General features: G+C 47.6%; 1 protein-coding gene across 1 annotated transcript in view; it reads left to right on the top strand.

The window, feature by feature from the left end:
* Positions 1–675: 675 nt before the first annotated feature.
* The window catches only part of LOC100954756 (myosin-16), a 58,971-nt gene continuing 34,697 nt past the window's right edge, over positions 676–24,949 (top strand). The window contains exons 1-18 of the mRNA XM_003798886.1: positions 676–885; positions 5,289–5,432; positions 6,957–7,113; positions 7,749–7,776; positions 8,082–8,178; positions 8,846–8,938; positions 9,909–9,972; positions 10,322–10,420; positions 11,912–12,015; positions 12,759–12,897; positions 13,240–13,508; positions 14,250–14,420; positions 15,872–16,051; positions 17,779–17,905; positions 18,593–18,651; positions 19,517–19,604; positions 19,986–20,103; positions 21,174–21,294. Of these exons, the coding sequence (XP_003798934.1) occupies positions 676–885; positions 5,289–5,432; positions 6,957–7,113; positions 7,749–7,776; positions 8,082–8,178; positions 8,846–8,938; positions 9,909–9,972; positions 10,322–10,420; positions 11,912–12,015; positions 12,759–12,897; positions 13,240–13,508; positions 14,250–14,420; positions 15,872–16,051; positions 17,779–17,905; positions 18,593–18,651; positions 19,517–19,604; positions 19,986–20,103; positions 21,174–21,294 (2,268 nt within the window). The remainder of the gene's footprint in view (positions 886–5,288; positions 5,433–6,956; positions 7,114–7,748; positions 7,777–8,081; positions 8,179–8,845; positions 8,939–9,908; positions 9,973–10,321; positions 10,421–11,911; positions 12,016–12,758; positions 12,898–13,239; positions 13,509–14,249; positions 14,421–15,871; positions 16,052–17,778; positions 17,906–18,592; positions 18,652–19,516; positions 19,605–19,985; positions 20,104–21,173; positions 21,295–24,949) is intronic.

Raw genomic sequence — 24,949 nt, 5'->3', positions numbered from 1 at the left:
CCACGGCACTCTATCCAGGGGGACAGCTTGAGGCTCTGTCTCAAAAAAAAAAATAAATAAATATCCTTCTCTGTTAATGAATTTCAATAACAACATCTAACTGAAGGTCTAAAGAGACCCTAACTTCCAAGTTGAGATGAGGATAAATAATACTTTGAGATGGCCGTGCCCGCTCTGAAATGAAAGGAGAACAGCTCTGATTTCTGCAGGGAGCAAGCGTAGGCTGTGCTGGCCCTACAGGGGCTGTGGCCTCTGTTCACACCTGAAGGAAAGTGAAAACCAAGTAATAATTGTTTTCCTGTCCCATTTTGTGGGCCCTGGTTAAGAATTTTCTCTGGATTCCTCCTCTCCTTCCTCTGGTCTCCTCTATAAAGTGGGCTTCCTGAGCCCCATCGCACAGCCTCAGAGTCAGGAGCGTGTGAGACAGCAGATGCAAAGCATTTTGTGTGGGTGGGGGCACCAGCTGTGAGGAGTCACTCGCTGATTTCTTAGTCTTGGTAATGAAGCCAAAGCGACACACTCGACACACTCGGGAAGCCAGTCCCCAGCTCCCCTAGGCATCTGCTCCAGCCCGTACATCCACCTCATAGCCTGTTCCTGCTTCCCCCACAGCAGTCCCGGAAGTCCAGACTCCTGCCCTCAGTTCCATCCTACTCCCCACTCAGCCAAGCCAAGATGCCTGGTGGGTACAAAGGCGAATGTGGGGACGATGTGGATCCCATGCCCTTCCTGGCCCCTCCTGACAAGGAGAGGATCGAAGCCATGAACAAACCCTATGACATCAAGAGGTCCTGCTGGGTCAAAGACGAGAAGGAGGGCTTCATCGCAGGCGAGATCCAGTCTGAGCAGGGTGACCAAGTCACTGTGAAGACGGTCACCAACCAGGTGAGTGGAGAATGACCTCCAGGAGGAAACCAGGCTTGGCAGTGGCTGGCATCTCCAACTACCACATGCTGGGGTCAAATCCAGACTCAGCTACACACACTGTGTGGCCCTGGGCAGGACACTTCCTCTCTCTGAGGCTCAGCTCCATCAGAACAGAGATGTCAATGAGATAGGACACATGAAAGCATTTTGCACACCCGCCAACAGTACACGTGTGAGGGATAATCAGGAGAGTTAATTTATCTTTGACATCCCAAAGAGCTCACTCTTGGAATCTATTTTCTCAGAGTCAGAGAGGGCACCCCACCCATCAGCAGTCTCACAGTGTGCTAAGGCCTATGGTGGCTTGAGGAACGAGAGACAGAGCCCAGAACACCCTAGCTCACTGGGCAAGCTCTTCAGGTGTGGGAGTAACAGATGGCGGTTCCCAAGCCCCTGGCAGTGTGGTGGTAGTGGGCTGGACCTGACCTGACTTGTGAAGACCCAACACTAAACGTTCAGGGACTTCATAGCCAATTGTTAAAGCTGTGGTAGCTTGCTGGCAGCCATGGTGGAAGTATTTTCACCGTAGAAATTGACAAATGGTATAAAAAAGGATCTTTCTCCCCTCTAGACGGCTGGTTTCCCAACCCTCCCCGCTCTGTGCTGGTCCATACTATGTCTAACCATGAGGTATGACTTGACTGAGTAGACAGAAAATTTGGTTTATTAAATCCCCACCCTGGTGAGGCACTCGATTGTTCGTTTAATCCTTTCAACGACGTTATGTAGTAGGACTCATTGACCCAGCTTTGCAGAGGAGGGAAAATGAAGATCAAGTGCACTTGAGGTTACTGATGCATGGTCACAAAGATAGCAAATGAGGAACTCAGGCCCAAACCCACTGCATCTGGCTCAAACACCCACACTCCCTCTCTGTTGCCGTACTGACTCTTCGTGTTGGGCTGACAAGGGCAAGGTGTGAGGTCAGTCCTTGGTTAATTTTCATGAATAAAAAAAAAAATCCAAAGCACTTTGATGATCAGACTAGCAACAGCTGTGTTTTTCTCTGAGCCTGTCTGGGAGGGGAGGTGGCAGTAGAGAGGCTCTGAGGCTGTAGCGGAGCAGAAAGTGGATTTGCACATGAAAGTCAAACTTAATTCTCCGGAAAAAACATACTTTTCAGAGGGGGGAGCATTGCAGTGTTGTGAGAAATGATGTGACAACACTTAACTTCCTTGAGCATCTGCAATGGACAGGGCTAGCCAGCCGGGTTTGGGACAAAAAAGCCTGAGTGAGCCTTTGGCGCTGACTCACCTGGCTCCTAAGATAAAGGCAGCCCTCCCCCCATCCCTCTGCTGGAGTTGAAAGGGGAATGTTTGCATGTGAGTGAGGACCAGAAATCTGGAAACTATGGAAATATTCTCTGAATAAAACCCAGCTTGATTTACCGTGGGTGTGGTGACCATTACTAGGTGGATTTTCGGGAACTGTCAAGATTTCAAATTATCTGCCTATTCTACTCATAAATTATTAAGTCCCAGAAATCTCAGTATGCATTCAGACTTCCCATCTAAGGCTGCAGGCAGCCAAGAAATATTTGTTTCCTGGACTGCATGTCTTTAGTTTGATCGCAGATGCTGGGACTTAGAAGCTGGTGCTAGTGTTCATATATAGAAGAAGAAATCATGGTGCAGGTGGGGGATGGATCTGCCTGCCTTCCATAGGAGCTCACATAGTCTACTGCTGTCATTCACTGCTGCTTTCTTTTTTGTCTTCTTTGCTTGCTTGCTTTCAGTTTTATCCTTTAAGGAGGTTTGGTTAGAGCAAGAAAATGTCTTTTAAAAAAGAAATGAAAATGTTCATTGTTATTTTGGGACCACTACTACACTCAAAGCAGAGAGCCAAGAGTCACATCTCTGCAAAGTGTCCTTTGGGCCAAAGAGTGAGGTCTGATCTGATACCAGGATGGATTTGTCTGGAAAATACGCACAGGCCAGAGGTGCTCTGTGATACAGGGAGGTGTTTATAAGGCATTTTCACATTATTCTGCTTAGGTCCACATAATTCTCCCAGCAACCAGCCAAGGAGGCCACTGTCATCCCTACTTCAGAGGGGAGGCAGTTCAGGCTGGTAAGGCCTCAGAAGTCCCTCCTTATCCCGAGTTACATGGTACAGTGCGGCTGGACCAAGGCCTACTCCCACTGGATGTTCTACTTTAGCTATTTCCAGGACACCAGAGTGTATATGGAGCCCTGGGCCAGCTGCCACATGGCAGTGACAGCTCTATTTCCTAATGCACGTGCTGTCTTTTTTTTTTAAAAATTATTTACAAAAATGTTTAATAGCAGCAATTTTTTTTTTTTTTTTGAGACAGAATCTCACTTTGTTGCCCAGGTGAGAATGCTATGGTGTCATCACAGCTCACAGCAGCCTCAAACTCCTGGGCTCAAGCAATCCTCCTGCCTCCGCCTCCTAGAGTGCCAGGATACAGACATGAGACACTGTACTCAGCCAATAGCAGCATTTTTTAATATTAAAGAAAAATAAAGTCAAATGCCCAGTAGTAATTACATTTAACACTAGGTAAACATATGAAACAAAGAGAAAAGGCTGCTGAGTAACAATGGATTTAAAGAAAGGTATAAAAGGTATATAGGTAGAATTAACTAAAACTAATTTTATGAATAAATAAGCAAAAAGTCACTGGCTGAGAAGGATAACAAACTCCCTCTACTCTCTGCCAACTGGGCCAACTTCCCACTATTAGACCAAATTACAACACACCCTACCACAAGCCCCGATGGTTCAGAGGAAACAGTATTTGGCCTGTGGCTCTACCATCCTTACCCTTATAGTTCCAGCTTCCAGGAGCCAAACACATGCCTTTGGTTACCTGACACTTTTAAATAGCACCAACATTCTAGCTGGTTTGAACTTTAAATGCCACCAAGATGGAGGCTCTAGATTCTATATCTGTTATTAAATTATTTTCAATTAAAAAGAGAGAGAGAAAAGATACTTGTCAGAATATACCCACTCTAGGAATGTTCTTAACCTCTCCATTCAGCTTTTGGCTCACATATGAAACTATAAATAATAAATGTTACCTTCCCCCAGGTGCAAGGCTACACCAGAGCTTTGAGGCTTGGTGCATAGAGCTCAGAAATACAGGTAACCTAAAAGGTCAGGCTAGCGATATAGTTCCAGTGGCCTCTGCAAATGAGGCCTTGCCAACCACCGGTAGATGAACACACAGCATCCAACACTAGTCTTTCCCTCCTCCTGAGTTCACCGTGAGGTCTATAGGGAGCAGCCCATACTTCTGTTGTAGCAGAGATCCCCAACCTTTTTGGTACCAGCGACTGGTTTTATGGAAGATATTTTTTCCATGGACCAGAGGGTGAGGATGGTTTTGAAATAAGTCTGCAAGCAATTGACTTATTATGGTCTCTGTGACATCAAACCTCTCTGCTAATGATAATCTATATTTGCAGCTGCTACCCAGAGCTAGCATCACTGCCTCAGCTCCCCCTCACATCATCAGGCATTAGATTCTCATAAGGGGTACACAACCTAGATCCTTCACATGAGCAGTTTACAGTAGAGTTCAGCTCCTATGAGAATTTAATGCCACTGCTGATGTGACAGGTAGTAGGACTCAGGCAGTGATGGGAGTGATGGGGAGTGACTAAATACAGATGGAGCTTCACCCCTTTGCTGCCTATTAGCCCAGGTCCTAACAGGTCACAGACTGAGACAGGTCCGAGTCCCAGGGATTGGGGACCATAGTGTTAGATGATGGCTGTAGGACTCTCTAGGGCAAAGTGTGGACAAATGATATCATGCTTTCCAGGCACAGATAAGTCAACCACAGTTGAGCTGAAGCAACACGCAGGGCTCTGGCCATCCTTAACTGGCCCCGATCAATGACCAAGGATAACTGAGGCCAGAGGTCTCAAAACTGACCTGGGAGCTGATGTTGGAGCTAGTGGACAGCAAGAGGTCCTCTAAACATCAGAACTAAGTCTCATATAAAGGTGTGGCCTACAAGGGGTTCAGGTCCCTGTTGAGGGCCTCTGAGAATTTCATCATAAAAATCACTGGATCTGACAATAGGCCTTTTAGGGGCTCCTTAGGTTCTCTGTCCTAGATGGTACCTGTAGACATTGGCCACATGGCCCAGACTTATGGCCAGCAACTTGCCCACACTGCAACTCTCTTGTAGCTGGCAAGCAGGCCAGGCCATCCACACATCAGTGGGGATGCCTCTGTCCATCCACCATACTCAGGGCTTACAGCCTACTTGGCCTTGCTCCCCAGTAGCCATGACAGTTGAGGACTTCATAGGTGGAGAAGGTAGCCACTCAGGGAACCCACAGGCCCCTCACTCAACTAACTGCTGCTGTGTCTTGACCTCCCAGACTCTCACTATGAAGAAGGATGATATCCAGCAGATGAACCCACCCAAATTCTACCAAGCCAATGACATGGCAGACATGACTTTCCTGAATGAGGCCAGCGTCCTGGACAACTTGCGCCAACGCTATGTCAACATGAGGATCTATGTGAGTGCCTGGGTAGGGCTGAGGTGGGAGGGTAGCGGGCAGCGAGTTTTCTACCCCTCTATTGACGGGAGGCGTACCCACTCTACTTCCCTGTTTCTAATGCATATTATCACTTATACAAGGGCATAGGGACCATGTCTTTAACATGACAGTACTTCCACTCAAGCCTTTGGCACCTCAGTGATGACACCATCTCCGTGGACAATTGAACCACCTTGTACTGAGCCTGTCACCCAAATATCTTCCTCCTCACTTCCTCCAATGCTCTAATCAAAACATCATTTTCCCCCTAGTGATTTCAAAATATGTATCTACCCACCCATTCATCCATCCAAACATTCATCTATCTATCCAGATAAACATCATCCATCTATCCATCCATCCATCCATCCATCCATCCATCTAAACATCCATCTATCCAAACACTCACCCACTAATCCATCCATCAAAATATTCATCTACCTATCCATCCATCCAAACACCCAAACTTCCACCCATCCATTCACTCAACAAGCCTTCAGGAAATGTGATTTAAATGCAGCCCAAGGGACTTAGGAAGGACAACAGGCTGTATCCTTGAAGAAGTTTGGTATCTGTCTGAGATGATGACCAGAGTGGGTTACAATCAGTCTCTTGAGTGTCTTGGAAATCCTAAGACAATGATTTCTGAAGGTGCTGGGTGTGTAAGGAAGTTTTTGCGTTTGCCTCTAGCGAAGATGCTGGTCTGGTAGGATTAACTGAGGTGAGCCTGATTTCAAGGTTGAGGCCTCTGGAAATTTCCTCTCCCTGGGTTATACATTCTACTCTCCCCTGTCCTCATCTAGGACCTTTTGCTGTATACATGTCCACACAGTGACCACGTAAACTGTTCATATACAGGTGGCCCCAACTTACAATAATTTGACTTAATGATTTTCTGACTTTATAATGGTGTGAAAGTGATACACATTTGGTACACTTCTCAGTTTATGATGGGGCTACATCTACAGGGTGCCCCAAAGTTTGCCATAAATAGGAAAAATTAACAAACTCATATTATATTTTTATATTTATAATCAACATGTAGAGAAATATTTTGTTAATATTTTGTAAAATTTCATAATGAATATTTTGTAAATACACGTACATTTAGCTTCAATTTCCCATTTTCCCTATGTATGTATGGTGACCTTTGGGACACCCTATAGATTTATTTATGTAGATAAATAAACTTAGCATAAGCTGAAAATATCATAAATCAACTTACAATACAACATTTTCAACTTACCATAGGTTCTTATGGATGTAACTGTAACCCCATCATAAGTCCAGTGGCATCTGTAATCAAACTGAAAGGAAATATATTCAAGAGAAGGCTCATTTTGCTCAAAAACAGAGACTGAGACAGACAGAGACGTCACCCCCAGAAGACTCGTTTTGTTCACAGCCTGCTCTGCGATAGGCTGGGTCCTGGGGGCAGCTTAGCTGAGGGAAGAGAGCTCCAGGAGGAAGGGTCAGCTAACCATCTTCCTTTCCTCCTGCTAGACCTACTCGGGCCTGTTCTGTGTGACAGTCAACCCCTACAGGTGGCTGCCCATCTACGGGGCCCGCGTGGCCAACATGTACAAGGGCAAGAAGCGCACAGAGATGCCGCCCCACCTCTTCTCTATCTCTGATAATGCCTATCATGACATGCTCATGGGTACGTGGGGGTGGGGGCTGTTGGGACTGGGGTGGCAGGAGACAAGCTTTCCTTTGCCATTATGGCTCCATGCACATTAGGACCGCTATTGCCCCATCCCAGTGCTGCCCACTGAAATTCTTTGCTAAATGTTGAGCAAAAGTAGCAGCTGCGTGTGCTATTAATACATGCACATGGCACCTACCAGGCACCAGCCCTACCTCCCGCTATATCTCATTTAAATTGTGGGATGCCAAGGTAAGTAACTTGTCTAGAATTCAAGCCAACACCCTTTTTCACTACCTCTCTGATCTTTGCTGTGGCAATGATGATAGCTCCTTTACCTGGTTTCTGTGAGTGCTTTTATTTATGTTGCACATGACTAGGTAGCTTTATGACCCAAGAGAACGGGCTGGTAAAAAGAGTGGCTGATAAAGTCTTTGCCCTTTTCTGTTAGGTGCAGGATGGACTGGTGGGCATGTGGCCACGGATCTCACAGGATCCTGGGGTTTGGGGCCTCTTAGTGTAGCTGAGGCCACAATCTGAGCCAGCTGGGACTTGGGCAAGGGCTGAATGTTTAGCTAGGGTATCATCAAATGCCTAGTTTCTAAATGTTTCCTAATTACATCTTCCTATTGCTGTTTTCTTCCCTATAGATCGTGAAAATCAGTCTATGCTAATCACGTAAGTGTCTCTTCTGTCTCTCAGTCTATACACATATAATTAGGTCTGTGTCTTACACATGTAATTAAGCCTTCTTAGAATTAATTGGGGGACTTTGTAGGAAACTCTGCAGGCAGTGAGTAGGCTTAGCAGGATGAGTGAGGCAGTACCTGCTAAACCCAGTGCAGGGCCTCTGTGTCCCCAGGATCTGTCCAGGCCAGGGGGCAAAATGTGACTAGAAATGTGTATTTTCTGTTACTTTCCTTCTCTGTGGTCAATGTCCCCTCTTCCGGCTTCTCTCATCCACTCCTGTTTTCCGCTTGCAGTGGAGAATCTGGTGCTGGCAAGACTGAGAACACAAAGAAGGTCATCCAGTACTTTGCCAACATCGGAGGAACTGGCAAACAGTCCTCGGATAAGAAGGTACAGCTGACGGGGTGGGCTCAGCTTCCTTCCCATTTTCAGGTTTCTGCAACACACAGCACAGCGTTTGGGATCTTCACAGCTGCTCTGGGGGTCAGGGCCATTTTACAGATGATGAGACTGAGGCTTGGAGAGAAGAGACTTGGGTGGGGTCACACAGGGAGAAGGTAGCCATAGAGCAGGGTCTTCTCCCCTAGCACTGGTTCTGCTGCCCCCAGGAGGACAGGTAGCAGAGGAGAGACATGGAAGTGGGCTCTGCCTTAAGCTGCTCCTGCAGGCCCTGTCAGCGCTAGAGGCACGAGGAACATTATCTGGGCAGCAGCTTTAAAAAGCTGGCAGAGAGCATAGGAAAGGTTCAGATGCACCCCTAGGATGCATTGGGGTAGGGTGAGGGGCACACTCAGGCTTCTTCAGGTGTCTCCCCACCAATAGCAAAGTGAGGAAACAGCCAGGAATAAAGGCTGAGTGGCTATCAGTGTCCCCACACATATCATGGAGCCACAGAGGGACAGGTGTCATCGGGCAGGCAGTGGCCCTCCACCCAGGTCACTACATGCTGTTCCAGTAACCCCAGACCACTCCCCTTCTGGGTCCCTGGCACATAAGGTACTGTCATTAGCAAGCCTACTCCCTCAGCCCTGGTCACCCCACCTTGGGTTTCTTACAGGGGTCCCTGGAGGATCAAATCATCCAGGCCAACCCCGTGCTGGAGGCTTTTGGGAATGCCAAGACCACGAGGAACAATAACTCTTCTCGCTTCGTAAGTGTGAGCCCCAGGGGTGATAGGACAGATGTCATGACCCTGTTTCGGGTAAAGAAATCGAGGCTGATTTAAGTGAATGTGAAGGGAATCCAAGGCATCTCCTTCTCAGAGATTTTTAAGGAATGTCTCAAAACCTAATCAGTGAACAGAACCCACTTCAGTATTTAAATCCAGGGGCCTTGATGCAGAGGTTCTCAGTTGCAGGAAGCTGTGACCTCCTGGAGGAACAAACATAGGACAGGTTTAGGGTTAAGGTTAGGAGAGGGCTTGTCTCTCAGGCCCTGGTGGATTCTGAAATTGGTGTGGCCAGCTGTCTGGTGAACTGAGCACTACCTAGGGAGGAGCTGCACCCTGGTCTTTCTTCTCGACTCCTGAACCTACTCTGAGACTCCCCTGGCTATGCCGAGGTAGCTGGCAGGGACCCCAGGGAAACAGGACTGGGGCCAGGGGGTGAGGGACAGAGGTGAGGGTAGATAGAGCGAGGAGCAGCCAAGATAGAGACAGAGATTCCTGTCTCCAGGAGAGTCTATTGGTGGCTCTGCCACAGTCAGGAAAAGGGAAGAGCCCTCTCTTGATAAAAAGACCTAGGAGAGTCCCAGCTGCTTGGTTGGCCAAATTCCCATCATGCCTGGCCTCTGAGCAGAATCCCAGAGGGTCCCAATCCCTCCTGTCAAACTCTCCTTCCCCCCAGCAAATGCCCCAAACTACAGACCCTAGATTCAGCTCCAAGACCTTCTTCATGGGAAATCCACAGCTCCACATATAGCCATGTCTGCCCAGTTACATTTCCTAGCAACCTTGGCCAAATCTGGGCCACTTACTACTCTAAAGCAGCAGTTCTCAACTTGTGGGTTGCGACCCCTTTGTAACAATGAAAATATATCATGGTTTTAGGAAGGTTGAGAACCACTTCTCTAAAGCTATGAACAACCTCCCTCCCGACCCCTACTCTCTCCTCCCTATTCAGGGCAAGTTCATCCGGATCCATTTTGGAACTACAGGCAAACTGGCTGGAGCTGACATTGAGAGTTGTAAGTCAGGGCCCTTCAGAGGGTTCATCTAGGCAGGAGACCCCATGAAACGTGAAAATAAAGGGCTCTTGTCCAAAATGTACTAAGAGTTTCAAAACAGCAGCAGAGGAGCATTAAGCCAAGCCAAGAAGCCCTTCTGAGTGTGGCCTAGTTGTGCTCAGGACACTGGCCCTATTTGAACGTCTCCCTGAGGGCAGTCAGGCCCTCAAGGCTGTGTGTCTGGGGAGAGGAGAATGGCTGGCGACCTGGCCACTGCACTGGCTTTAGAGGGGATCCCTCCTTTCCATGGAACCCTGAAGTCCAAGGAGACAGCTCCATACTTCCCACATCTTTGCTTATTCTTTTTCAGATCTCTTAGAGAAATCTCGTGTCATCTCACAGCAAGCAGCTGAGAGAGGCTACCACATTTTCTACCAGATTCTCTCAAACAAGAAGCCCGAACTTGTTGGTAAAAATCTTTATGTTTGTCTGCCTGCCCTTGAACTTGTTTTTCCTCTTTTTAATAACAAAAAGAATTCCCATGTGCGAAGGGAAACCCCTGTGGTTCTATGTCAATCTCCTCAGTTTAAAGCCATGTTCTGGTGTTAAAGGGAACTTTCTGAAAGATCTACTTACACACCTCATCCTCACAGTAGACATATGAGGCTTAATGCCACCGCTGGCCCAATTCACAGATGATTCTTTGGGATGCCTGCAAGTCAAGGCTGAGACATGGACCTGGAATATGAGGCTTTAAACACTCCTGTGACTAGAACCAGGGGCCGCTGAGTCTAAAGCTTAGACAGCAGAGGGGTCCACCCAGGACCATGATTAGCCCTGCCAGTGCTTGCGTGCTCATAACAACAGCTCCCTTTAGGTGGACACAGCCCATACAGGGTGTACAGCGTGGAGAGCAGAGTGTACTCACCCACTCTAGTTTATGCTCTTGTGCAGGCACCAACGTTGCCACCTGTCCATGGCAGACTGGCTCATGACATAGGTGGGAGGAGGGATGAAGACTCAATCTTCCATGTGCATACCACCAGACCCAGCAAGAGACAAGGGAACTGGGCAGTATCCCCACCCCTCACAGAGGGGCTTTATTTAACAATGATTTAAATTAATCATTGGCATTTTGAAATTGGAAGACTTCACATAAAAATCTAATTTCCTGGTTTCTCTTAGACCAGTAGAAGATCCAGTACCTGGGAGTCTGCCCTCCCATGTGGCACTAATCAAGGCAGATGAGTGGTGGTGGCCCCTCTGGCTGGAGCTCAAGCCCTCTTGTTCACCATATTCCCCACCAAGCCCTATTGGCTCTCTGATGCTGGAGCAGAGTGGCAACCACCATTTATCTTCCTTCTTGTGTCTTAGTTTTTGTCTCTAGTAGAGATAAAATGAAAGGAAAACATTTCTTGTACCCCTATCTCTTCTAAAAGTACATATACAAAGATAGACCAAGAGGGGAATGCACACCTGAAGAAAAACGGAAGTGAGCACATTTCCTTATAAAAGCAACAGCATTCCCATGTGTGTTACATGCAAGTGATTGTATTACCTGCTGCAAACATTGTGTTCCTTCTTGTGTTCCTGTATTACCTGCTGCAAACATTGTGTTCATGCATGTGTGAGCTACTCTTTATGGTCGAGGAGAAGTCATTTATTCTTCAAGTATCACTGGGTGCCAGTAGGTGCCTGGTATTGAGCCAAGTGACAAAGGATGCAGCCGAGTTCCTATGACCCTCTTGCTATTCTAAAGCTCCTTATGTGAGACTTTTTGAGTCCCTCTACAATTCTGGTGATCCCAGGGGGCAAGGACTATGTTTCCTTCAGATCTTTTATCCCCATGATGCCTGTCATCATGCCTTGCATGTGAGAAGCATTTAGAGAAATCGGTTAGAAATGAAAGAGAAGAAAACCACGTCACCAAGTTGTTAACTTGCTTTTCTGCCCTTGGCAGAGAGCTTGCTGCTGGTCCCCAACCCTAAGCAATACCACTGGGTGAGCCAAGGCGTCACTATGGTGGAAAACATGGACGATGGGGAAGAACTGCAGATCACAGACGTGAGTGGCTGGGTGCAGCTGACATGGGACAGGGAGAGTGGGGATGGAAACTGTAGAGCCCTGAGTGTGTGGCCACCAGAACCAGAGGGCAAACCCAGAACTGTCAGACAGCAGCTTGGATTATTCCCTGGGGATTTCTGGGTTTGCAGTTGGTGTTTATCCCAAACCCATTGCAGCAAGTGGAATTTCTCTTTGCAGAATTGAACTCAAATTCCATAGAGATGGAAGGGGCCATCAACCCCACACAATATTCCTCCTCCCCAGCCTGGCCAGAAGCAACTCTCTCATATTATCATTCCCCACTGCATACTCTGGCTGTCTCTATGACATTGACCAAAGTGGCTTCTTAGGATTATTTGTGTTCTAGGCCCTCTCTTCTCTTTGCCCTTCCCTCTCCCAGTACCTACCATGAAGCTTTAACAATAACAATGATGGTAATAATAGTAATAGCCCCCTTTACTGAGCACTTACTGTGTGTCAAGCACTAAACACTTTACTTTATCATTCTGATCCATTCTAACAATCAGTTACTATCCCCATCTTACAGATGGCTAAACAAAGGCCTGGGAGATTAAATAAATAATATGGGCAGATTTCAGGGCTTCTGACACAATCCCCTCTGGTGCCCACACATTGCCCCAGTGGCCCTTTGGTTTGGCCCCACAGTGACGGTTCCATGGTTTCCACCACATGGAATGAGAAGCCAGCAGTCACTGGGCTTTCTCCTCCCTGTTGCCTTGCAGGATGCCTTTGATGTGCTGGGCTTCAGTGCTGAGGAGAAGATGGGCGTTTATAAGCTGACTGGGGGCATCATGCACTTTGGGAACATGAAGTTCAAGCAGAAGCCCAGAGAGGAGCAAGCTGAAGTGGACACCACCGAGGGTGGGTATTGGGTTGGAGCTGCTCAGAGACAGGATAGCCAGAGGTGGGACATGTGCCAGGAATTCTCAGGTTCCATGGTGGCTGTATACTGTATGTGTCCCTTAAACATTCAGATGCAGTATTCTCAGAAAAGCATGACAGAGAGGCAAGACAGGACCCTTCTTTGTCACTTGGCCTTGAACAAGTGGAAACCACCTCATAGCTTTGTTTTCTCATGGGCAACGTGGGGTCTCCATCGGCTCCCTGTCACACCCTCCCCAAACCACAATAGGTGGTGCCAGGCTTGTCCTAGGAATGGCACCATCTTCCTGGCTCTCACCTGTGTTTTCTCTCCCTATTCAGTGGCTGACAAAGTTGCCCACCTCATGGGTCTCAATTCTGGTGAGCTTCAGAAGGGCATCACTAGGCCCCGGGTCAAAGTGGGCAATGAGTTTGTACAAAAAGGCCAGAACATGGAGCAATGCCAAAACTCCATCGGGGCCCTGGGCAAGGCTGTCTACGACAAGATGTTCAAGTGGCTGGTGGTCAGGATCAATAAGACCTTGGACACCAAGATGCAGAGGCAGTTCTTCATTGGGGTGCTGGACATTGCTGGCTTCGAGATCTTTGAGGTGTGCCTGGGGGTGGCTGTCCCTCTTTCATAAGCTACTTTGCAGCATAGTTCTCTTGTTTCTCACCTTGGACTTGGGGTGAGCCAATCTGTTTGCCACTAGATCTCTGACTTTTGGGCTACAGAATTTTCCATCTTCATTTCTGTAGTACCAAGTCATAAAGAATGGCGTGAACTAATGGATAGCAAAAGTGCCGTGCAGAAGCCATGTGGCACTGGCTCGGAAGAGCTGACTGTTCTATTTTTAAGAACTTTAGGAATTTTGTGAACCAGTTGACATCACATTGATACCTTAAAATTAGCCATGATGTAAAGATTTACACTATGGAAATTGAAAAATGTATAGATGAAGATGAGAAAAACTACAAAGAGAGAAATAAAAACTGCCCACTGGCATACAATGGCTCAGATTCATAAAGCATTTTAAGCAATTTCCGTCCCTGGAAAGAAAATGGTTCTTTCCACAATATTTCCATTCACCACATGGGGTTGAAGTCTGGCTGCCTGGGTTTCGGGTCCCAAAATTGTGCTGTGAGGAGCTCATGTTAAACTATTCTATGCCTCTGCGGGGGAGGATCATAGAGATCTGCTTCTCCCAGGGCCCCTGAATGGTCAACGCTATAGCAGCCAGGGCAATGTCTAGACAAGTTTCCACCATGCGTGTGGCTTCCTCTCCAGACCCTGGGAGGAGCTGTCTCTGCACTAGGGCTGATGTCCCTCTTTCGGTACCCTAACCCTACAGTTCAACAGCTTCGAGCAGCTCTGCATTAACTTCACCAATGAGAAGCTGCAGCAGTTCTTCAACCACCATATGTTTGTGCTGGAGCAGGAAGAGTACAAGAGGGAGGGCATCGAGTGGGTCTTCATCGACTTTGGCCTTGACCTGCAGGCTTGCATCGATCTCCTGGAAAAGGTGACCTGCCCCTTGAAGGAGGGACTTGGAGAGGGGCTGGGTCCCTTACTGGCATGTCACCAGGACATGCATAGAGGTGGCACTTAGCTTCTGAGCAACTGGCAACACACTTGATGACTGTCATTTGTCTGGCTTCTAGTTCCCCCTCTGCAAAATATCCACAACAGTGATTGTGATGACTGTTAGTTGGGCTATTGTATGGGCAACTCAGTGAACCATCAAAATCTACCCTAGGATGGGGGTACTTTTATCGTACCCATTTTATAAATGGTAACATTGAGGTCCAGAGAAGGAAAGTTACTTATCCAAGGTCTCACAACCTATGAGTGGCAAAGTCAGCTGTAACCCAGGCCATATACTAAATACAGTAGAACCTCCATAGTTGACCCTCCCTATTTTGGCCACCCCCTTAATTTGACCTAATTTTCACAGACCAGACATACACGATATGTACAGTAAGCCTATTTCCTTAGGTGTTGACCACCTCCATATATTGACCAGTTTGTTATAGTTTTTTGAGTGGTCAACTTACAGAGAATCTACTGTAACTATTTAACTTGTAATCACACCACAGGGAATGTTTCAGCAAATGGTCTAGTTTAATATATATTATTTGACTGAATGTGGAAAAAAGACATTAACAGGGCAGATGACAAAATTGGAACAAACTGTTCAATGCAGTTCACTGGGTTTCACACACTGTTTTTAATAACATATGGGTGAAAGGTATATGGGAAGACTTTCTGCTATTTTTGTAGCATTTTTGTAAATCTGAAGTTATTATGGTGTGAAAAGTTAACAAATTAAAGAACGAATGAACATATCTTATCTCTGAGGCCCATCCTTTGGCCAGTGCTAGAGAATCAGTCTAGCAGTTGACGGTATCCAGTGTGGGCCCAGCCTTCCAGAACAGTAGAGGACCTCAAAGCAGGCTGTGTGCACAATCCCTGTCCCCCTGCACTTGTGACTATGTTCCTGTCCCACCAGAAGGCACAGTCACTAGCAGCATTTATGAACTCCCCATTTTTGTGTGAGAAGAGACCTAGAATAGCACAAGCCTCCTGGGTAGTCAGGAAGGTCAGCAGGAGGAGAGATAGGGAAAATTCAGACCAGAGAGCACAGGTAGCATTGACTTCCCCATTTTCTCAGAAGGCCAAGCTTGCCAATAGCTACTGTTTAGGTGGGAGTAGTATTTGGAGAGCTATCTTGCCCCACCAGGCTTTTCCTTCCTTTCTATTGGGCTTGATGAACTAAAGCCTCTTTCAAGTCTAACTGGCTGTAGTATTTAAGGACAAGGCCAGGAGACACCAAGTGCTGCTCCCAGGGTCTGAGTTCTGCTTCCTGGCTGCCTTGCAGGGGCATCTCTATATCAGCCCTGGGCCCAATGCTAGCATGGCCTCTTTTAGGATCTGCCACCTCTCCTAACACTATTCTGTCCTCTTCTCTCCTAGCCCATGGGCATCTTCTCCATTCTGGAAGAACAATGTGTCTTCCCCAAAGCCACTGATGCCACGTTCAAGGCAGCCCTGTATGACAACCATTTGGGAAAGTCCAGCAACTTTCTTAAGCCCAAAGGGAGCAAGGGCAAGGGGCCTGAGGCCCACTTTGAGCTTATCCACTATGCAGGCACTGTAAGTACTGTCCTCCAAGCCCTGTGGTCCACACCTGCTATTGTAGGTCCACTCTGACTTTCCCCTCCAGAGGCTTCCTGCTTCCAGCCAGCATAGCCAATATACAACAGGGTGATCAGCTAATTGAAGTGAGCTGCAGTTCATACCTCCGTATCACTTCTCCATCTGAGAGTTCCAGAGTAATCCAGCCAAGGATGCCACTGCAGGAGCAGCCCTCAGGGGGCATCCTCAGACATGCCCAGGCCATGCCATTGCCTATGGTTTGATGGCTGAGCTTCAATCTTGGCCAGTAATGACAACATCTGTCACAAGAAAAATTTTTTTTCATGATCCCGTTAATTATTCCTAACTAAATAACCTGTCCCTCTGACAGCTTGTGGTCACCAAATCAATAAGGTGACATCTATGGAGTGACTTTTTTACTCATGACAAATTTATTTGGGAAAGAGGGAAATTATGTGCAGCCAGGACTCGGATTCTATTTGCATAATTAATATGGGAGGCAGCATTCACCCTGGCAGAGCATGAGAACGTGCTTGGTTTCCTTGAGATTTCAGCATTGCTCTAAGTGCCAGTGTGCCTGGTATCAGCAGAGTTTGTTGAGCCTTTGTGGGTTTCACTGCAGGGAAACAGCAGCCTTAGGATGGGGCTGTTAGGAAAGCCACAACTATGCTGGGCATCAGAACCAAGAGTTTATGATATCATTAGCCATAACAATGCCAGTTGCTCACAAAATACATTGGGCCTGGGACCAAATTCCAAAAGCCTCTTCCTATGCTAGAGTGAGAAGAGCTCTGTATTCAATGGAGAATTCAAAGCAATGGATTATTCAAAGTCAAATGGGACCTGTGCACTTCTAAGAACATCCTAAAAGAAGGCCCAGAAACCATACCTGTCCGGATGCTGCACAGAAGAAAGCTTAGAGCAGGAGTCCTCAAACTTTTTAAACAGGGGGCCAGTTCACTGTCCCTCAGACAATTGGAGGGCCAGACTGTGGGCTCCGGGACAAGTCAGCTGCTAAGCAGGACAGGTAGTGGTGGCAAAAACACCTGGCAGGCCGGATAAATGTCCTCAGTGGGCCACATGTGGCCTGCAGGCTGTAGTTTGGGGATGCCTGGCTTAGAGGTTTTGGCTTCTCATCTACTTTCCTTGGTTCCCTGTGATCAGTGGAAGGATCTCAAAGCCTCACTTCTTAACCATCCTGCTGGGGCCACATGGCAAAGTGGAAAGTGGAGATTAATCTAATTACCTGGGTATCTGAAGCTCCCAGTTCTGGATGGATAGAGCTCTGTTCCAATAGCCAGTACCCTACATTGTCGTAAGAGGGAACACATGCTTCCCAACAAGCAGAGACCAGAAGCCCTGTAGATTTCTTCCTATAGTGCAGGATTCTACAACTGTGGCTAGTTGCTGACAGCAAACCCATCTGGGCATTGGAGACCTAAGAATCAGGGTGGCCAGCAGAGCAAGCATGCAAAAGTTCAAAGCCCGGGAGAGTCACCAGAGAGTCCTGGTTTATGGGCAAAGCTTATAAGGCAAACTACAAATGCCCCAAAACACAGGTGATGGGGCTTCTAACTCAAACTGAGATTCAGGGACATCCCAGGAGATGGGTCCTGGTAGCCCAGAGCAGGTAGAATTATAGGTGGAGGTTTTAGCTATGTGACCTGAGGGTGGGGGGGTGGCTGGGCCTCCAACAAGTACCCACTGGCATCTGTCTCCTCTAGGTGGGCTACAACATCACAGGCTGGCTGGAGAAGAACAAAGACCCCCTGAATGAAACAGTGGTGGGCTTATTCCAGAAATCGACTCTGGGACTCCTAGGTCTTCTCTTCAAAGAAGAGGAGGCTCCAGGTATAGCTGACTCCATGTCATGTCCCATCTCCCTTTACCGATGCCCATTAGTGGCTAAAATGGGAAAAAGGGAACAAGACTCTCATTCAATGCTTGTGAAATGAGTGAATGAATGAATGGATGGCAAGTGGCTCGAGGTGGGCTGTGGATGGAGCTGTGCTGAGGGTGAACATGTAGTGTAGGCCCACATCTCCTCCAGATAGACGGATGCTACTTTCTAAAAGTTGATACCCAAAGGTCCTCTGTGTGCTCTGTACTTCCCTCTCCCCTGTCTGAGGCAAAGGCCTAGCCTGGCCCTGCTTCTTGACTGATAGAGGCCATGTGGCTCACTGGGGAATGCCCTAGTAGAATCTGCCCCATCAGGTTGAGCTCAGCAGGGCAGAAACAGCAAATCTTCTTGGGCTTAGCAACATTTCGCTGATGTGTACATTCTCTGATGGTCCGTGGGCTCTTCTTCCTCCTCAGACAATAGAAGCAGTTGGTCACCTGGCACCAGCCCTAAATCACAAAGGGCTGCATGCTCTCCAGGGAGCCCCACTGTCATTTTGACCATTTGCCCACTCTCTGATAGATCTCATTTTCATGGTGTGAGGGTCCCATTCCACCTAGTCCCAAAATAAGCCTTGGCTGCCTGCTCCTGGTGCCAAGTACTGACCTGAAATGTGCTTGCCCTTGTCCCTTCCTCAGCTGGAACGAAAAAGCAGAAGAGAGGCTCCTCCTTCATGACAGTCTCCAACTTCTACAGGGTGAGTAGGGGCTGTCCCAGAGGCCACCTGGGGTCTGGTACCCCCAACTCTCCTTTTCAACCACTAATCTGGATGTTTTATGGCCCAGGGCAGGAAGATTTTATTTCTCTGTGATCACCTCTTTTATTAGAGGAGTCTGTTTCATTCTGAAGAGGCCACAGAATCATAGGATCATTGGGCAGAGAACCTTTAAGAAGGTCCAGTCCAACCACATCATTTTGGAGTGAAGCCAGAGAGTAAAGGGCTTTGTGCAACATGACCAACTGCGATATCAATGCCCAACATCGTGTATCCTACAGTTCATTGACAAATACTCTGAGCTGACAACAGCTTCCACAAAGTTTGGACATTACTAGAAACACCTTCCAAAGGGCAGCCAACATGGAGACGTTGCACAGAAAGCATTCAATAATTCCCAAGGCCCAGGCTGTCCGAGGCACAGTGGGCCGCCTCATTGGAGGTGTCCAAGCTGAGGAGGGACCATCCATTAGGGAGGCTAACGGGGGCAGGGTTTGTCCACACAGACTCTATAGTTGTTTCTACTACCAAGACTCTACGATGAACCAGCCTTGAATCTGGAGCAGCCTTGCTTCTGTGTAGACGATACAATTTCAGGCAAGTCACAGGGCCTTGAGATCAGTGCTGCCCAGTAGAAGTCTTTGCAATGACAAAATGTGCCATTCTGTTCTCACCAATATCAATATGGTAGCTATGAAGCCCACATGGCTATTGTTGAAAAGTAGTTGGTGTGACTGAGCACTGAATTTTAATTTAGTTTTACTTGATTAAATAAAGACGTTCTAGGTGTGGGTATCCTGCAACATCAATGCAGGAGACTTACTGTCTCTTTGTTCTTTGTCCCCAGGAGCAGCTGAACAAGCTGATGGCTACTCTCCACAGCACTGCTCCCCATTTTGTCCGCTGTATTGTCCCCAATGAGTTTAAGCAGTCAGGTACACTGTGGGGTCATGTCTCCCTGTTGGAAATCCTGAGGGTCTTTCAAGTTAGTGTTTGTTGCAAATTAAGTCCACCCTCAATCACCAGGGCTGATGGGGGGAAAACAAGGCTCTGAGAGAATTCCCAACAATGGGTCATCCAAAAATCATGGTCTGGCTGCTCTATAAAGCAGAACAGTGCCCACTTAGCTAGAAATCTTACTCGGGAGAGCCTTTGGGCATTGGCCAAATAGTGGGGACCTGGGGTGGCCCAGGCAGTGGCAGAAGAAGGGGGTTGATGGCAGAGATATTCAGTTCAGCTTCCGTGAGTGGCCAGGACTGGCCTATCCCCCCCGCCCAGGGTAGTGACTGTCCATCCTATGCTCCCCCTCTTGGCAGGTGTGGTGGATGCTCACCTGATCATGCACCAGCTGGCTTGCAATGGTGTCCTAGAAGGCATCCGTATTTGCAGAAAGGGCTTCCCAAACAGGCTGCAGTATCCAGAGTTCAAACAGAGGTAAGTGGTGTCTCCCCAAGTGTACTGCTCAGTCCTCCTGATAAGTCATGTTCCACTGTGGCAGGCACTATGGTGTCCTGTCAATACCTCCTTGCTGTCACTGCCTTAGTACACTCTGGCCCAACTTTCAATTGCCAGAACCTGCATTTCTTTGGCTGCTAGATACTGCTTTACCCCTCCTTGGCAGGCTGAAAGCCCCAGGAATTACTGTCTTCCCAAAAGTAGTCCTCCATCAGTGACTGAGGGGAGTGATGTGTAAATACTTCTGCTCCCTCACTCTTCTGGTGGGCTAACTCCAAGACAACTTCTATGTTTGCTCTCAGACAACAGTGTGCTGATGAATGTTTAACCAGATTCTCTAGGTTAAAAAAAAAAGCCCTGATTAGTAGCATCTCCCAATTTCCATGGTGTAAATTCTCCCACCACTGCTCCCAAGGTTTCTTCACTCTCATAACTGCCTTGATAGTGTGCCTTTTACTGGTTTTCTGGTCACTTCACATCGTTGCCACTTCCCAAATAAACCACTTGCACTGGCAACCTTGTCTCCAGCTCTGCTTCTAGAACTAAACTAAGATTACTACCTTAGAGATGATCTCCTACTGCCCTACTTCCCAGAACATAGGACCACAGATTGATCCTATGGCAAGGTCAGGCAAGGTCACTGGAGGTCACCTTGTCCAAGGCTCTCAGAAGTCCCCAAATGGGAATAGACTTGTCCAAGATCACAAAGGAGGTTGCTGACAGGAAAGGAAGCTGTTCTCCTCCGCCTCGGCCAGTACGCCCTTTTCTCTACTCCAAGCTCTGCCAGGAAGGAACATTTGGTTTCTCCGTTTCCAGGAACACCTCCTCCTGGAACCTCCAACCCACATCAACATTCACTTCCAAGCTGTAGCCCTTGCCCAAAAGCCTCCCATCGGCCTCATTTCTCTGTCTACCTTGGGCATCTGTAACATAAGTCTAACCCCTATCTCCAAGCCCATCTCAAAGATCCGTGGATGACTGCATGAATGTGCTCTATGTGCTGCCAGAGTGGGTATGATGATGACTGTCAATCATCTCTCTCCTATCAGGTACCAAGTGCTGAACCCCAACGTGATTCCCCAGGGGTTTGTGGACAACAAGAAGGCCTCAGAACTGCTTCTTGGGTCCATTGACCTAGACACGAACGAATACAAAATTGGGCATACCAAGGTAGGGTCTTCCAGTGGGGAGTCCCTCCTCACATGCACTCATCCCTATTCTAAGAAGGAGGACTTCAGAGTGTGAATTCCAGCTCAACCACTGACCAGTTACCTGCCGAGAGCCTTAGCTTACTGGAAAATCAGGGCTGATAATCTCTCACATGATTTGAGGGGATTAGTAGCAACTTACATAGAACCCAGCTCAGCCAGATCAGTGGTAGAACATTTCTTAGTGCTGAATGAGCCCTAAGTTTCAAAGATTAAAGAAAGCCATCAGAATCAAGGGCTTGGATCTGACCCAGCATGGCAGTATGTGTGGGCAGGGCCTGGGCAATGAAGTACCACAACCCCAGCTCTGAGCTGGCAGGTGAGTCGGGATTGACTCAGACAGAGCAGCCTCCTGATCCTGACTCACGGGGCCTGAGCTGCCCCCATGTCTATCCCATTTCCTGGCCCTACAGCATCCTGTCTGGAGTGCAAGGGTCAGTCAGACAAGTGGTGCAAGGTGTCTGTTCACAGCTGCCCTACCAGATTACACCCCAACATGACAGCCAGGTGACCTGGGAGGAGTGCTGGCTTTGCGATCAGGAGTGTCTGTGGCACATAGAGCAGATCACTTTTCTCTCCAAGTCCCATGTGTGATGCAGGCCTGGCATGGAAGCTGCCAGTGTGTGCATTCTTCCAATGCTTCTGGTCGCTTGGCAAATGCTTGTGGAGTAACTACTATGTGCAGGTTCTGAAGAGAAAAGAACAAGTCCCTAGCTCCTAGCTTTATAACATTGTGTTGCAGAATTGTAATGCTGTTACAACCTACTAGAACTGTTTGCTTTGGCCTCCTTCACTATACGTGCCATGTATAGCTAAATTAATTTACAGGGAGCGCTTGGGGTTTTGTCACAGAATTATTGAATATTGGATCTGGAAAGAACCTTAGAAACCACCAGGCCCCTCTCTTCCCACCTACCCTTGACAGATGGGAAGCTTCAGAAAGCCTGGAGAGGGAGTAGAGATGAGATGCTCATCTTCACAGAACTAAGTAGGACAGAGCTAGTTGGTATCAGGCCCACCTCTGCTGCTTATGTGGCCTGGAAGCAAGAGCTGCCTCAGCTACCACCTGGGCAAACGGATCACATCCTGCTGTTGCTGCAGGGTTGCATTAGGCACCTCAGGTCCAGGGGAGGGCCCAGAGCTGCTGGGGACAGCTATGCTCCCTAAGGACCAGGCAGACTCTGGCAGCAGGGTCAGAACAAAGATGAGGATGGTTCTGCCTATGAATAATGGCCCTATTGGCTCGGGCAGGCCCTACTACCCCAGCCACATGCTTGGTTCAAAGACCAAACCTTAATTAATTTTGAAATATCAGTAAACATTTTACCAAATTAAGCTGGATTTTTCTACCTTGTAATGACTAACTCCTTGAGAGTTCTTCTTGGGTTGAGGGTTGGGGGTAGGGGAGGACAATTCTTTTCTTTTCTATCCTTTTCCCATAGGGACCCAGCTGGGGGCTCTACTCCCTGCCCCCACAGGCAGAGATTGCAGTCTCCAGCATCTGGGAGGTCTCAGAGGCCCTGTAATTGCACGCTCTCTGCCCCTAGAGAAGGCAGGCTGAGTCCAGAATGCAGATCTTCTGGCAACTTCTATCCTTTTAAAAGTTTCTATCATATCCTATCTGAAGCATATAAAAAGATGTTATTACAATGAAACATAATAATAAGACCTCCAGGCCCACTTAAAAGCCCAGAATATAATCTTCACACATCTTTCTTCCTCTTCCTCTATACCTCCCCCCACAGTAACCCCTGTCCAAACTTTTATGTTAACCATTCCCTTACCTTTTAAAAATAGTTTTGTCACTTTTGCATACACCTCCAGATTTTGCTTGGCTTTGAGCTTCATGGAAGTATCATACTTGACACTCTGCTGTGGCATTTTTCAGTGATGTGCTTTCATTATTTAATCCTGTTTCTGAGGTTGTCTTCATTGGTACAAGACACTCATTCATTGTCACAGCCACACCATCTTGTAGTGTTGCTGTGAGCATCCTTGCCCCTGGTCCTGTGTTGGAGTTTCTCTAGAACAAACTCCCCAACCTTGGGTGTACATTAGAATCAAGTAGGGAGATTTAAAATACCCCAGTGCCTGAGCCCCATCCCAGGAATTGTTGAAATCCCTGATGCCCAGGCTTCAAAAGCTGTCCAGGCAGGCATTGAGTGCAGCCTGTGCAGCCCGTGCAGCCTAGGTTGGGATATATGCTGGAGGGCATAGGAGGGCAGCTGCCTATTGCAAGTGGCAAATGTCCAACTTGATAAGGGAATGCCAAGCCATTTTCCAAAATTCTTGTACCAATCCACCCTCTCCTTGATCTTTACCTGTGTCAACACTTGTTTTATCAGAAGTAAGAAAAGGTGGCTCGGCGCCTATAGCTCAACCGGCTAAGGCGCCAGCCACGTACACCTAAGGTGGCAGGTTCGAATCCCCAGCCCAGACCCGCCAGACAACAATGACGGCTGCAACCAAAAAATAGCCGGGCGTTGTGGCGGGCGCCTGTGGTCCCAGCTACCTGGGAGGCAGAGGCAGGAGACTCGCTTGAGCCCAGGAGTTGGAGGTTGCTGTGAGCTGTAATGCCATGGCACTCTACCCAGGGGGACAGCTTGAGGCTCTGTCTCAAAAAAAAAAAAAAAAGAAGTAAGAAAAGGTTACAAATGGGGGAGGGGCAAATGGTATCCTGTGACCTTGGTTTGCATTTTCCTGAGTCTGAGTGTTTCCAGCTCTTTCTGATATTCACTGTAAAGCTAGCCTTGCTTTCCTGGGGGTAAGTCCTACTCACACCCCAGTTGGAAGTCTGGAAGTATGTGACATTGGTAAAACCCTGTCCTCTTTCTAAGAAAGTCAGCCACCTCAGCCTCCACCCAGGCTGGTCATTATCCCCTCTCCACACATCCAGGTCCTTTGGGGCTGTGATGGTGAATGTCTAAAGCAGTGTTTTTCAACTTTTTCTTAATCTCATAGCACACTTGCACCTATAGTTAAACTTCTGTGGCACACTTAAATTATGCTGATCAAAAAAAAAAAGGAGAGTGAAAACAAGAATACACTTACTGTGCTTTGAACATCTTTCAAAAATAATTTAATTAATGGTCTTTAAAAACTCTGAGGCACACCTAAGATCCTCTTGCAATACACTAGTGTGCTGTGGCACACTGGTTGAAAATCACTGCCCTAGAGGCTGCTCTAAGTGGTGGGAAGGAAGGAAGGAAGGAGGACCCCTTGTTTCCCAAGCTGCAGAGAAATCACCACAATGTGAGGACTGGGATGACCTATCACATTTCACCTAGAGCTTCACAAAACTTTCCCACCCACTATCTCATTTAAGCCTTACAGCAACCCTCTGAGAAAGGAATGGGCATCCCCATCTCACAGATAAGGAACTGAAGCTCAAAGGTGTGAGATGTGTCAAGGTGAGCCAGCTAGTAAGGGAAAGGCCAGGACTAGAGAACCCAGATGCATCTGGGTGAGAGAAGCCTGATGCTATCCGTGGGTGCCCTGCAGCTGGAGGTATCCAGGTACCAGCACTAGGCTGGGTCCCTTCACTTTTTCTTTTCTTTCTTTCTTTTTTTTTTTTTTTTTTTTTTTTTGAATGACTTGGGTCCATGGATACATTATGA

Source organism: Otolemur garnettii, unplaced genomic scaffold, assembly GCF_000181295.1.
Source record: "Otolemur garnettii isolate 467f Iridium unplaced genomic scaffold, OtoGar3 scaffold00142, whole genome shotgun sequence".
In the NCBI taxonomy this organism is placed as follows: Eukaryota; Metazoa; Chordata; class Mammalia; order Primates; family Galagidae; genus Otolemur; species Otolemur garnettii.
The sequence above is the reverse complement of the archived record's forward strand: the minus strand, read 5'-3'. Positions and strand labels throughout refer to the sequence as shown.